The sequence below is a fragment of the Protopterus annectens genome, chromosome 3.part1 (genome assembly GCF_019279795.1).
Source record: "Protopterus annectens isolate FY-2018-M chromosome 3.part1, PAN1.0, whole genome shotgun sequence".
Taxonomy (NCBI): Eukaryota; Metazoa; Chordata; order Ceratodontiformes; family Protopteridae; genus Protopterus; species Protopterus annectens.
In genome coordinates this window covers 180,193,747-180,208,801 of record NC_056732.1, presented here as the reverse complement: position 1 = coordinate 180,208,801, position 15,055 = coordinate 180,193,747, and the positions used below count along the sequence as shown (strand labels likewise).

The 15,055-nt window shown below is 44.7% G+C and overlaps 1 protein-coding gene across 1 annotated transcript in view; it reads left to right on the top strand.

Moving 5' to 3' along the window:
- ITGB1 (integrin subunit beta 1) overlaps nt 1-15,055 on the top strand; it is an 823,672-nt gene that overhangs the window by 206,216 nt on the left and 602,401 nt on the right. The window contains exon 5 of the mRNA XM_044066189.1: nt 5,629-5,799. Coding sequence (XP_043922124.1) covers nt 5,629-5,799 — 171 coding nt within the window. The remainder of the gene's footprint in view (nt 1-5,628; nt 5,800-15,055) is intronic.

The following is a 15,055-nucleotide window of genomic DNA, read 5'->3' as shown; positions in this document are numbered from 1 at the left end:
ACCTCCTCTATTAAATTGTTCACTAAATCTAAAGCTGCAGTGAAAATTAAAAAACAGGGTCCTCAGACCCCCTCTCAAGGCCCCATGCCTAAGAAGCAGATGCTTAAAATGGCTGAGGATTTGATTACTCTCATCAGGGGTTCTCAACCCCCCTCAGACAAAAGGCCCAGGTTGGAGGAAGACTACCCTTTCTCAGACCAGGCTTCTATTATCTCAGACCATTCTGAGGACCAGGATTACACCTATTCCCCATTTGAAGACTCTGATGCTGAGGAGTCTATTCCCTCGGTCTCTCCCCCCTGAGGACTACTCTTTTGGGGAAACCCTGCATACATTGAAAGAGCACTTCCACTGGGAAGGCCAAGATTACTCAGATTCCAAGAAAAGGCTCAGGGAATTTCTACTACTTCCCCAGCATAGGCCCCTGGCTATTCCTCCTGTCTTAGATATTTTGGATAATGTGTACGCAGAAGCCAGTCTTAATCAAGACTCATTACCTCCAGCCCCTGTTAAACCAGACAGATATTTCCGGGTTCCTGATTCTCACCAGTTCCTTTATAAAAGCCATACTGCTGACCCAGAAACAATTTCACAGGGTCCCAAGGGGATTAAGGCCTCTACTGCTAAAAACCCTTTACCTTCAGAGAGAGATTCCAGAGCATTAGAAAGGTGGGGGAAAAAGGTGTATACATCAGCCACTTTAACCATGAGGGCATTAAACTGTCAATTTCATATGTTAAAATACCAACAGTTCTTGCTATCTCAGCTGAAAAGCAAAAGGACGCAAACAGAACAACCAGACTTGAAAGAGTTGCAGGATTTGTTGCATGGAGCAGAACAAGTGGGGAAACATAACTTGCAGTGTGGTTTTGATGCTTTAGAGGCCTCATGTAGAGCTGCTGTCACGGGGTCTGTCATACGTAGACATGCTTGGCTCAAAGAGCAAACTTTACCAGATCATGTCAAAGCAAAGTTATTAGATGCACCACTACAAAAAGATGTATTGTTCGGTGTTAAAGCTGAGGAGGTACTAAAGAAAATGGAGGAAAAAGCAAAATCTATGCAAACAGTTAAAGATTTCTTGCAGGTGCAGTCTCCATGCTTCAGCAGAAACTGGCCTTCAAAAAATTGATCCTTTCCAGCCACGGACAGACCCCAAAGGGGCAGATACAGACGCCCAAGGGGTAGAGGACAACCTCAAGGATCTTACAGAGCTAGACAGTGGCAAACACCAGCCCCAAGAGGTGGAGAAGATAGACCACAGTCATTTAGAAAACAGATGCAATGACTTTTCCCTATGCCTGCCAAGCAAAGCTATAATGGCAGCACCTTTGGGCGGAAAACTGGCCTTATTTTCAAAAAAACTGGCACATTGTTACAAAGGACAAATGGATTCTGGATATTGTAGACAGAGGCCACAGGTTCCACTTTCACACCCTTCCAAAAATGAGAGGCATGCCAAACCTGCCACAAAATCAATGGGAAAAGGCACAAAGACAAATTACCGCTCTCATGGATATGACAGCAATTCAAGAGGTACCTGCAAAAGAACAAGGTCAAGGTTTTTAATCAAGGCTATTTCTGGTACCAAGGAAGGACAAAGATTGGAGACCCATCTTAGACCTATCTATTCTAAACATATCTAGAGGTACCAAAATTCAAGATGCTCACATTACAGCAGCTTCTTCCCATGCTGGGCAAGGAGTCTTGGCTGGTAACCTTGGACCTCAAGGAGGCATACCTGCATGTCCCTATCAGACAAGATTGCAGAAGATACCTCAGATTTCTTGCAGGTTATTACCAATTCTCTGCATTGCCCTTTGGCTTATCTACTGCGCCCAGAGTGTTTACGAAATGCCTGGCATCAGTAATTGCCTTCTGCAGGCAACGAGGAATCCAAATCTACCCATATCTGGACGACTGCCTGATCCAAGCAGACAGCAAGGACATTATTGCAACATCTGGCGTTTGTAATAAAACTGTTAAACTGCCTGGGGTACACAGTGAACAAAAAGAAATCAAAACTAATACCTTCTCAACAGATAACTTTCCTGGGTGCCAGCTTAAACACAACAACCCAGATGGCCTACCTCACGCCAGACAAACAAGGGCAACTGTCTCAATACTTCAACAGAATGGCAACTTTAACCAGGCTAACTGCAAGGAAAATCCTGCAGGCTCTGGGGTTCATGGCATCTTGTATCCTACTAATACCATTTGCAAAGCTGCATATGAGGAAACTACAATGGTACCTAAAAAACTTATGGTCTCAACACAGCCACAGCTTGGAAACAATTATACCACTCATTCCATGCCTTCAAAAGGAATTTTTGTGGTGGGCTCAAGCATGCCAAAGAAACACGGGTCTTCCTTTCTGCTTACCACAAGCAACTCAAATCATCACAACTGACGCCTCAGACTACGCCTGGGGAGCACACATGGCAGGTCAGTGTATTCAGGGAAAATGGTCCCAAAAAGAGATGCACCTACACATCAACCAAAAGGAGATGCTAGCCGTGCAAAATGCTCTTATGACCTTCAAAGACCTACTGCATCCAGGCCAGCTATTAATGACGACAGACAACACCACAGCCATGTGGTACATAAACAAGGTGGAACGCATTCATAACCCCTGTGCAGACAAGCCATGACCCTGTGGAACACAGCACTGGAATTACAAATTCAACTACAGGCACAATTCCTGCCATGGAAGGAAAGCACGCTGGCAGACTACTTAAGCAGAAATATGACAGACCCACATGAATGGAAGTTGCATCCTCAAGTCTTCTCAAAGATAACTCAGGCATGGGGACAGCCAGACATAGATCTATTTGCTACCCACAGAAATTACCAGTTGGAGAAATTCTGCTTAAGGACCTATCATCCACAGGCCTGGAAAGTGGATGCAGTCTTTCAATTGGACAACTTTGACAGTCTATGCCTTCCCGCCTCTACCTCTACTGGCCAAAGTCCTATTAAAAAGCAGAGCAGAGAGGCCACAAATGATTCTCATTGCTCCAGACTGGCCACGACAGCACTGGTATCCTCTCCTAAAGAGCCTGTCACACTCACCACCATGGATCCTTCCACAAGTTCCTCTTCTTTTGCCCCAGCACAATTACAAGACCCTTCACAGCCAGCTCAGAACTCTAAATCTAGCTGCATGGAGAATACCTTAACTTGCCAACAGACTCTCCTCTCCAAGGAGGTACAGGATGTCATCTTGGAGGCCAGGAGACCCTCTACTAGAAAAACCTACTCCGCCAAATGGAAACGATTTTGTGCCTGGAATCAAGCTAAGGGTCAGAATCCATGGGTAACAAATATACCTCAGATTCTACAGTACCTAGCTGAGATGTTACAGTGGCCTTTCCTTCTCTTCCATCAAGATCCACGCTTCAGCCATTTCAGCACAGTACAATATGGATCCTCCTTTATTCTCACATCCTCTTAAGGCAGTTCCTCAGAGGGGCAAAAAAATATACAACCCCCACGGAAACCACCAGCTCCAGCTTGGGACCTCAACTTCGTATTGGAGAAGCTGACACTGCCTCCTTTTGAGCCAGCTGCTACAGCAGAGCTACAACACTTGTCATGGAAAACAGCCTTCCTTCTGGCTATTACCTCAGCACGTAGGGTTTCGGAGCTACAGGCCCTCATGGCTGTGCAACCATTCATCATTTTCCATCAGGACAGGGTTTCCTTACGAAACCAACCCTACCTTCATGCCAAAGGTAGTATCCAGTGTGGCTTTGAATCAGACTATTCATTTACCTACCATTTATCCAAATCCACAGAACAAAGGAGAGAGGCTACTACATTCCTTGGACAGTCACAGGCAACTTCGTTATTACTTGGACAGAACAAAGTCATTCAGAAAATCTGAGCAACTCTGTGTTCTATGCTACAGGTGCTCAAGGAAAGGCTATTTCCAAACATACTATTTCAAAATGGATAGCTCGCTGCATACGCTTTTGTTTTTCATTTCATGGAAAATCAGTGCCTGTATACATCAGATCCCACTCCACCAGGGCTACAGCTACCTCAGCAGCTTTCTTCAGGGGGGTCCCTACCAAAGACATTTTGGAAGCAGCAACTTGGAGTTCAGTGCACACTTTCTCCAAGCACTGCCACCTTCCACTATATTCAAAATCTAGAGTGGGCTTTGCCACAGCAGTCCTGCAGGGCATTCTAGCCCCTCCTAATTCCGCTTAGTACCAGCTACCCTTACTTAGCTATGGGATTCTACCCAAATGTGATGACTGCAGCTGTATGCACGATGAACATAGTACAGTTTTGTACATACCATAAATGTAGATGTTAGAGTGCGCGTACAGCTGCAGTCCAAGTTACTTTCCCTCCATCCCCTCTTAGGACAGGGCTTATGCCAAACACCTTTATCATACAACCTATTTGGGGTATTCCTTTATGGTGTATTTGCTTGCAACTACTGTTTTGTTTTATCTACTTGTGTATGTTTGCATAACCTCATGTTTTGCCTTCCTTTCTGGGGGGACCTGACATCTGGGGCAAGAAAAACTGAAGAAAATGGCATCTGCTGCCTCTTTGATACCCCTGCCGCACTGACATCGGGGAAGAAGTGACGACAACCGACGCCGGACCTAGACTTTGAAATTCGGCTGACCGAGGACCCGCCTGATGGCAGGATAACCCAAGTGTGATGACTGCAGCTGTTTGCGCACTCTAACATCTACATTTATGGTAGGTACAAAACTGTACTTTCATGAGTCAGCTTCATAAAACAGAAGTTATCATGGATTATGCTTTTGTTTGCAGCAAAACTTCCAGCTTAGTAATCTTTACATGGGAGGTAAGCTTGCTTCCTGCCTGAAGGCTGTTGATCTGCAAGCCTGTGTAGGAAACTGAGTCCATGTGCAGGTTATCATTCATATTAAAGAAAGCATGGCAGCAAATGAGTCCACAACTGTACTTTGTGTAATGCATTCACTATAACAGGGCATTTTATAATAGGGCCTTGCTTGGAGAAAGCAGCATCTACCTTCTTTCCCCTATGACTCATTGATTTCTTACTGGATAATAAGATTTAGGTGGACGTGCTTCTTGTGGATCACAGAATGTCACAAACCAAGAGGCAGACATTTTGTGGGCATTCTTAGCCTGCATCCTTAGCCTTCCAGGTTATTGAGAGGTCTGCAGTCATACAGAGACAGAGTGTCTGTCTTGACTGGGGATCCCCATATTCCTTTCCTGTGGTGTTGACACAGCAGTAGAAGGCCTGAGGGAGAACATGCAATGAATTTGTCTGCTTGTAGTAGCTGCAGATAAATGCACTCTTTTTTCCCAGCAATTAGGCATTGTATCTGACAATTTGAAAAAAAACTGATTTGGCATTAGATTAACCACGCGTATTTTTACTGCAGTAAGAGTTTGCTACTCAACTGTCCTGTTATAGTGAGTACCCCACGTTACTGCCTATTTCATTTCTTGCATTATGTTGTATACCTCTTATTCACTAGCAGTAATGAATATTACTTGTTGAATTAATGTCATTTAACACTTTTAGTTTTAGAACAGTAGTGTGGGAAAAACTTTTCATGAACAGTGTGTTAACCGGTTCTTATGTGAATATATATATATTTTTTGTAGGTGAACCACAGTCTTTTGAACTTAAATTTAAGAGAGCAGAAGACTATCCTATTGATCTGTATTACCTTATGGACCTCTCCTTTTCTATGAAGGATGACTTGGAGAATGTGAAGAACCTAGGAACAGCACTGATGGATGCTATGAAACAAATCACTTCAGATTTCCGAATTGGTAACTCACTTTTAGAAATATACTTTTATAGTTAGCTATTTTATTAAAACAATGTAGAGTTGATTTGATAGGCCATGTTGTAGTAGTCTTAAAAGCAAGTATTCATGTCAGCTTTGAGTATTTAGGTTGGCATTTGCTGAAAGCAGTAGGGGAAAAGTTTTCTGATCTGTGCCATTCATATACTTCGTTCTTAGATGGTACCAAGATTTAAACAATCTTTTACCCTCCATAAATCACTCCAGTGTCTTCAGATGGTCATCTTTTGACTGCAACAGTGTTCATCTTTAACATTTTATGATGCAATGTCATGCACTTTGCAGTGGATGACTGACCCCCCCCCCCTCCCCAGATTCCCAACATGGCAGTGGGTATGAATCTTTCAGTTGCTATGTTCATGGTGCATTGGCCTGTTCCCAGAGCTAATCATAACAGCACACGGTAGGCCAGGATAGGAGGGCTTATCAGATAATGAGGAGGAATTAGCTGCAGGTAGATATCAGTTCATCTAGCTCATGTGGCATAGAGGGATAAAGCACTGACTATGGCCTGTGAGACCCAGGATTGATTAGCAGCTTTGGGCACCTCCCAGTGGAGGGATGGGTGTGCCACTCCTATGAGGAAAGATGCACTTGGATACACCTTGCGTTAAATCCCAGGTACATGCTGGGTACCAACGGAGTGGCAATGTCCTAAAGGGGAATAGGCATGTGATGTTGACTGAATCATAGAGGCATGAAGGCTACAACAGCGCATCTGCTCCTGAAGATGAACAGACGTACAAGGAAAGGCAAAGATGAGGCTTAAAAGTAAAAACAGTCCTTGGCAGTTATGACACTTCACCAGGTGACTCAGTCTCCTCACCAGTCCTGACCATGGGTCAGATAAGTCTGATAAGGCGGAAGGAAGTTCTTGGGAGGCTTGATTGATGAGGAAAGGGCCTTTAGCAGCTGATGGTCAGCTATGAGGAAGGAGAAAAGTCTGCCCATCCAGCCTGACTTCCAGCACTTTGGAAGTCCCCAGAGCAGTCTCTATTTCCTCCTAATGCCAAGTATGTTTGCAACATACATGGTAGAAAAGGATGAGGCCTTTACACTATTTTCATCTTGTTTTTGCCACAATAGTGTGTTTAGTGTCTTCAGTGGTCTTGTTCAGACAACTTCCAGAGCAACAAGTGTTGTTTTTGGTATTTTCTTTATTTCCAGGCTTTCTGTTTTACTGTTTTTAATACTGAATTTATAGTGTATTCTTGACTTCAGTCATTTGTAATTGCAATTCTGGAGGTCTTTCCAAGGCCATTGACCAAGAAAATTTTAATTTGCAGAGCTGGCATAAGTGATAAAGCCATTTGCAGAGCTGGCATAAGTGATAAAGCCATTTACTGCAGCCCAAGTGACTAGAGTTTGATTGGCAGCTCAGGCACTTGATTGTGCAGACAGCAGAGGATGGTCATGCCCATCGTTTGTGTGTTGAGGAGGTGGTGTTTGACACTGTAGATTGCTTGTCAATTCCTGATGGATGACCAGTCTGGAAGGGGAAGGGCTACCAGAGAGGAGTGGCTGTTCTAAAGCTGAAAGCAGGCAAATACTCTTGAGTATGCCTCAGTGCCTAACCCAGCCTACAAAAGGATATGTTGTATCAGAGAGGACATGGGGCCAGGAAAAAGAGGCAAACTGCAAAAATGGTGCTGCAACCACTGCTTCACTCTTGTCCCATGCCCTTGCTCACCCCATTGGCAGCCCCTAAACTGAGCAGTACTACTGGGTATAACTTGCTCCCCGACCTTCCTTTCCCTTTCTTCCTTAGTAGTAGTAGTAGACTGAAAGGAGGAAGGGGTCAAGGTAGGAAAATGGCTTGCTCCTAGTCAAGTGTGTACATTCCAGTTTTGAATGCTTTTCTGACACTTGTGCTCGCTCACTTGTGCTCTGTCTTGCACACACACGCCACCTTATAGGAAGAAGATGGTTTATTTCATGGATAAATTGTTTTTCTGCTTACAGATTTTTGAGAGGGGAAGAGTAATTTCCTCATCATCTTCTTTCAGCTTTTCCCGTTAGGGGTCGCCACAGCGGATCATCTGTTTCCATTTTTTCCTGTCCTCTGCATCATGCTCTTTCACACCAACCGCCTGCATGTCCACTCTCACCACATCCATAAACCTTATCTTAGGCCTTCCTCTTTTCCTCTTACCTGGCAGCTCTATCCTTAGCATCCTTTTCCCAGTATACCCAGCATCCCTCCTCAGCACATGTCCAAACCAACGCAATCTCGCTTCTCTTGCTTTGTCTCCAAACTCTCCAACCTGAGCTGACCCTCTAATATACAGATTCCTAATCCTGTCCATCCTAGTCACACCCAGTGCAAATCTTAACATCTTTAACTCTGCCACATCCAGTTCTGACTCGTGCCTTTTCGTCAATGCTACAGTCTCCATCCCATATAGCATAGCTGGTCTCACTACCATCTTGTAGACCTTCCCTTTCATTCTTATTGGTACCTGTCTGTCACAAATCACTCCTGACACTCTTCTCCACCCATTCCACCCTGCCTGTACTCTCTTCTTCACCTCTCTTCCGCACTCACCATTACTCTGAACTGTTGATCCCAAGTACTTAAACTCATCCACCTTTACCAACTCTACTCCCTGCATCCTCACCAGTCCTGTACCCTCCCTCTCATTTACACACATATATTCTGTTGTAGCCCTGCTGACCTTCATTCCTCTCCTCTCTAAAGCATATCTCCACCTCTCCAGGGTCTCCTCAACCTGGTCCCTACTCTCACTACATATCACAATGTCATGTGCAAACATCATAGTCCACGGGGCCTCCTGTCTAATCTCATCTGTCAACCTGTCCATCACCACTGCAAATAAGAAAGGGCTCAGAGCTGATCCTTGATGTTATCCCACCTCCACCTTAAATGTATCTGTCACTCCCACCGCAGTCCTCACCAATGTCACACTACCCTTGTACACATCCTGTACCACTCTTGCATACTTCTCTGCCACTCCCGACTTCCTCGTACAATACCACAACTTCTCTCTAGGCACCCTGTCATATGCTTTCTCTAAGTCCACAAAGACACAATGCAACTCCTTCTGACCTTCTCTGTATTTCTCCAACAACACTCTCAGAGCAAATATTGCATCTGTAGTGCTCTTTCCTTGCATGAAACCATACTGCTGATCACTAATCATCACCTCCCTTCTTAACCTAGCTTCCACTACTCTTTCCCATAACTTCAAGGTATGACTGATCAATATTATCCCTCTGTAGTTACTGCAGCTCTGCACATCACCCCTATTCTTAAAAGATAGGTACCAAAACACTTTTTTTTTTCTCCACTCCTCAGGCATCCTCTGACTTTCCAAAATTTCATTAAACAATCTGATTAAAAATTCCACTGCCATTTCTCCTAAGCACCTCCATGCTTCCACTGGTATGTCATCTGGGCCAACAGCCTTTCCATTCTTCATCCTCTTAATAGCTGTCCTTACTTCCTCTTTGCTAATCTGCTTCACTTCTGATTCACTATCCCCACATCATCCAACCTTCTTTCTCTCATTCTCTTCATTCATCAGCCCTTCAAAGTACTCTTTCCATCTACTCAACATACTCTCCTCACTTGTGAGTAAGTTTCCCTCACTGTCCTTTATCACTCTTACCTGCTGCACATCTTTCCCAGCTCTGTCCCTCTGTCTAGCCAATTGGTACAGGTCCTTTTCTCCCTCTTTAGTGTCCAATCTCTCATACAACTCTCTATATGCCTTATCCTTAGCCTTCGCAACCTCTCTTTGCCATGCGCCTCATCTCATTATACTCATGTCTACTTTCTTCATCTCTTTGACAATCCCACTTCCTCGCCAGCCTCTTCCTCTGTATACTCTCCTGTACCTCCTCATTCCACCACCAAAACTATAAATTCAAATTCATGTCATTCCCACCCTTTATGGGAATGACATTTCTACTTGTAGAACACTTTTCAGTGGCTTAATGTAGTTCATCCTCAATTGCTGTAGAGCCCCTGGTTGAGCAGGGAACAGGGTTGTACTTCGGATGGTTCCTTGTGCCCAGGAAAGACACGACTTGGAGATCCTTTTCAGGTCTCTCACTGTCAAACTTCTTGGTAAAAAGTTTCTGAATGCTTTCATTGTATGATGTTTCTGCACTTGCTGTTACAAGATGCCCTTGATTATATTGGCAACAGGTGATGCCCAAGTTCATGTCTCCATTAATAAGGAATACCAAAGATTGAGATTCATTGCAAGAGATGCAGCATTTTCAGTTCACCTCCTTGCCATTTGGGCTGTCCATTGCTACTCTGAGTGTCCTAACAAATTCATAACTCAGTCTTCCCACTTGAGATTAAAGGGTATTCACTTTTCTTCTATCTTAAGACTGCTTAATTTAAAGTACTATCCAGAAGGACCTAATGGAGCACTCTTCTACCTTGCTTTGTTGTCTGACAGTTTGGACATATCATTCAATTTCCCCAAGTTCATTTGCATACCTTTTTCCAAGATCTTCCATGGATTGGTCAGAGGCACCAAGTAAAGCAGACTTCCCTTCCCCCAGAAAAGGTCTTGCTTTTCTACTCCCATTTTAGAAGTAGAAAAGGAATCCTACATTGACTGCAAAGGCCATCCTGAAGAAAAGGAATCCTACATTGACCGCAAAGGCCATCCTGAAGGCAGTCAACTTGCGTATCAGTTCCATCATCGTAATAGCCCCCTTACCCTGCTTCACATCAAGAAGTCAGTGGTACCCAAGCAACCTGTGGAACAAAGTCCATTTACTCATTCCTTTCAGTCAAAAAAAATTCAGATGGTAGGTGTGTGGGGTGCTGGCCAGCCTAGGTATGTCACTCATGACCCCCAAGGATCATAAACCCTGATCACAACTGCATCGGACTGCCCCCCCCCCATGGGAAGCGCATACAGGAATTTTGGAAGCCCAAGGAATATGAAACAGCCCAAGGAATATGGAACAGGGGCAAACCTATCACGTAGCTAGCTTTGTATATATACTTCAAATTTTCAAATCTGGACAGAGTCCAAGAATCTTGAAAATGATCATAAGCAGCAGCACAGATGTTTCTGCTTACAAGGAGCAATTCATTCTTACCTAGTCTGCAGGCTTGCTTTGATTGCCTAGAATTTAACCATCCAGCAGAAGCTTCATCTTCAGGCTTTTTCATCCTTTCAGTCCACAGTTCCATGACAGAGCAGTTGTGCAGGTCCACCATAAATCACCTTAGTGGGAAATTAGACTTGGAGCTCTTCCTCAAACTGACTGTGTACTGGGAGCCTAGAGGAGCACACATTTCCTTTCCCCCCTTAGATCACCATCTCTGGAAAGAATAGGTGTACATGCAAACTGACATTGGATGGTCGGTGCCTTTTTAGTCTCATGGGATGAGGCTACTTTACTCTTCCCCTATTTCCCTTTCATGGTAGGGTGCTTCTCAAAGTAAGAAGAGACGGTCCCATTCTATTTGTGTACAGTTAAACAGGTAGAGGCCACATTTCCTCCCTGCCTCCTGCTCTGTCCTAATCCAACTGGAGGGCACTGTGGTACTTCCTAATCAGATCATCCTCCACATAGTAGCCAGGTCCAAAGAGGTTATTGTTCCACTGTATTCAGCATTCATTAGACCTGTCAAGTACAATTCCCCCTTTTGGTGCATACCTTCCCAGACACGTCCAACAGTTGGAATGTCCACAGAGATTAATAAGGGTATCAGAACTTGTCAGAGATTTGGGATGCATGTTGTTGTCTTTCGGCTTTTCCCGGTTAAGGGTCGCCACAGTGGAACTCCGGTCCGCTAATGATTGGCAGTAGATTGACGAACGCCGAGGTGCCAGCTCGACGTTCAACCTTCAACAAAGGCACTCCCATTTACGCATGTCTTTCGAGCACCCACCCAACCGTGGGGAGGACATGCAGACTCCACACAAAAGGCACTCCCCGCACTCCAGCTGAGAATCGAACGGTAGAACCATTTGCTGTGAGGCAACAACGCTACCAGTGCACCACCGTGGAAGGTAGATTTGGGATGCATGACTAGGCTTAAAAAGGCTCCAGTGATTGATAGCCTAAGTACACACATATTTACATATGAAGAGACTAGAAAATTGATATCACTATAGTATTCCTTTCCAAGTGAAGTAGTTCATAGACAGAAGGCCAGAAAAGCTACCCACAGATACTAGTACTTGACAGAGTGAAAGATTTTCTCTCATTTGAGGCATTCAGCCTAAGGCAGCCTTAGTCCAGGCAGTGCTGCTTTGTTTGACCTTGAGAAAGGCTTGGCATTTCTCATTGTAACTACATATGTTAGTCCAATCTCACCTTCATTTTTACATATGGGTTTGGAGCCGATCTTCTGCTTCGACTCTGCCGATTTTCAACCTCTGAGACTTCTGGTTGGCTCATGGCTAAGCAGGTATCCCATGGTGCACCAGTGCAATCCCCAGATCTCGTTTGCTGCGTCGATGAGTTTGGATGTGCTTCTCTTGGCTCTGGCTAAGTTTTTGCATTTTTCTTTAACTAGTGTTTTTTTTTTGCATATTTACTGAAAATATACATATATAGGGCTTTATCTTGTCTTGTGTGACCGTAGTAGTAGTATCCTGTGTACCAGTAGTTGGGCGCTGTTGCGCTTTTTGCCTAAATCATTAGTTTTGGCGGTTTTGCCATTTTCCTGTTATTTACTGGAAAGTATACATATAAGGTTTACCTTAATTGCCTTGTGTGACCAGCAGTAGTAGTCTCCTGTGCATCAGTAGTTAGGCGCAGTTGCAATTTATTGTCTAGATAGTTAGTTTTGGCAGATGTTAGTGTTTCACTGTTGCAGTCATTGCACTTGGGTTATCCTGCTGGCAGGTTACCCCGCAGTCGGCCAGAATTCCAAAGTCTAGGTCCGGCGTCTGTTGCTGTCCCCTCTTCCCTGACGTCAGTGTGCCAGGGGTATAAAAGATGCAGCCAACGCCATTTTCTTCAGTCTTTCTTGCCGCGAGGTGCCCAAAGCAAAAGCAGTTCGCAAGTGCCGGTCGGCCGACTCCTGAGATTTTCGTAATTGAATTTCAGATCCGAAGTCTTCAATAAAGCTAAGTACCCCGTTCAGGAAACTTTTCTTCTTGCTCCAGACCGATGTCAGTAAAAGTTAATTGTGTTTCTTGTGGGAAGCGAATACCTCATAAGGATTTTCACTCTTACTTTATTCCTTGCCTAGGACCTGACCACGATGTTGCTAGTTGTCGGTTTTGTGCTAGATTCAACCAACGCACTATTAACCGTCGGTTTGATTTTGCTTTATATTACTTTGGCTGAAGATTTAACTACATAATGCTGTCGGAACAACCGATGACCGGAATTCATAAAAAAACGCAGAGACAAAGAAAAGGACAGGCATCAGAGGTCCAAAACAGACGAAGCCTCTTCTAGGCCAGTCGCCGGTTCTCAGTGAGGTGCTTTCGCAGCCCCTGACACCCGCTACCTCAGAACCACAGGCCGCATCCGACTCCCACGTGGAGACCCTAGGCCTCTGGAAACTCAAGGTATTGGGCCTGCGGAAACTATTCCTTCAGATGGGTCCGGAGCCGCTGAGCAGACATCGACTTCTGAGGGTGTTTCAGACCTTCACACCTTACTGTCAAGTCCACTACAGCAGCCAAGGCAAAGTCAAAAACACCATTAAAGACAAGGAAACAAGTACAGCATTCTCCTGGACAGTCATCCATGCCAAAGAAACTGATGCTTAAAATGGCTGAGGACCTAATTACTTTGATCAGGGGTTCCCATCCCACCCCCCTGATAAAAGGCATAGGCAAGACACTGACTATGACTCCTCTGACCAGGATTCTATTTCCTCTGATTCCTCTTCAGATCAGGGATATTCTCTCCCTCCCTCTGAGGACTCTGATGCAAAAGAATCTATACCTTCAGCCTCTCCACCTGAGGATCACTCTTTTGGGGAAACCTTGCACACCATGAGGGAGCATTTCCATTGGGAGAGCCAGGATTATTCAGAATCCAAGAAAAGGCTCAGAGACTTTCTTTTATTGCCTCAGCACAGGCCCCTGGCTATCCCCCCTGTGCTTGATATTGTTGTTGATGTGTTCTCTGAAGCCAGTTTTTCTCCTGATTCTTTACCCCCTGCACCAGTCAAGCCAGACAGGCACTACAGGGTCCCAGACGCTCATAAATTTCTTAATAGAAACCCTGCTGCTGACCCAGAAACAATTTCTCAGGGTCCCAGAGGGGTTAATGCTTCCACTGCCAAAAACCCTGTCCCCTCTGATAGGGATTCCAGAGCTCTGGATAGATGGGGGAAAAAAAGTTTACACTTCTGCGACTTTAGCTGTAAGGGCTTTAAACTGCCAGTTTCACATGCTTAAATATCAACAATACCTAATGTCTCTTAAAACAGAAAATGCTTACAAACTCAGAATGTCCTGACAGTAAGCAATTGCAGGACTTATTGCATGCAGCTGAACAAGTGGGAAAGCATACTCTGCAATGTGGTTTTGATTCATTAGAGGCTTCTTGCAGAGCCGCAGTTACAGGCTCTGTCATTCGAAAGTATGCTTGGTTAAAAGAACAAAGTTTACCTGATCATGTTAAAGTAAAATTATCGGATGCTCCACTACAGCATGATACTCTGTTTGGTGTTAAGGCAGAAGAGGTGTTAAAGAAATTGGAGGATAAAGCAAAGTCAATGCAGACAGTAAAGGATTTCTTACAGGTTCAGCCACCTAGATTTAGCAGAAACCGGCCTTCTAAAAATTGGTCCTTTCCAGTGTCAGGCCACAAAGAGGCAGATCAGAAGCCCCAAGGCTCATACTGACCTAAACAATGGGGTGCTTCAGCCCCCAAAGGAGGAGGAGAAGACAAATCACAACCTTATAGGAAACCGTCCCAATGACTTCCCTCTACAAATGCCAAACACTTACCTTTTGGCAGCTCCCTTACGGGGAAAGCTAGCACTTTTCTCACAAAATTGTCACGTGATCACACAGGACAAATGGGTACTGAATATTGATGTTCATTGTGTTACACTGCTGCAGTCATTACACTTGGGATGTCCTTCATGGATGCATCTGCAGTCATAACAACTGGGTTGTCCTGTCGTCAGGCAGCCCTTCAGTCGGCCGGATTCCAAAGTCCGGGTCCGGCTTCGGCTGATGTCGCACTTCACCCGACGTCATCTCTGTTGGTCTTCGGGTATAAAGGCATCAGCCGACGCCATTTTCCTC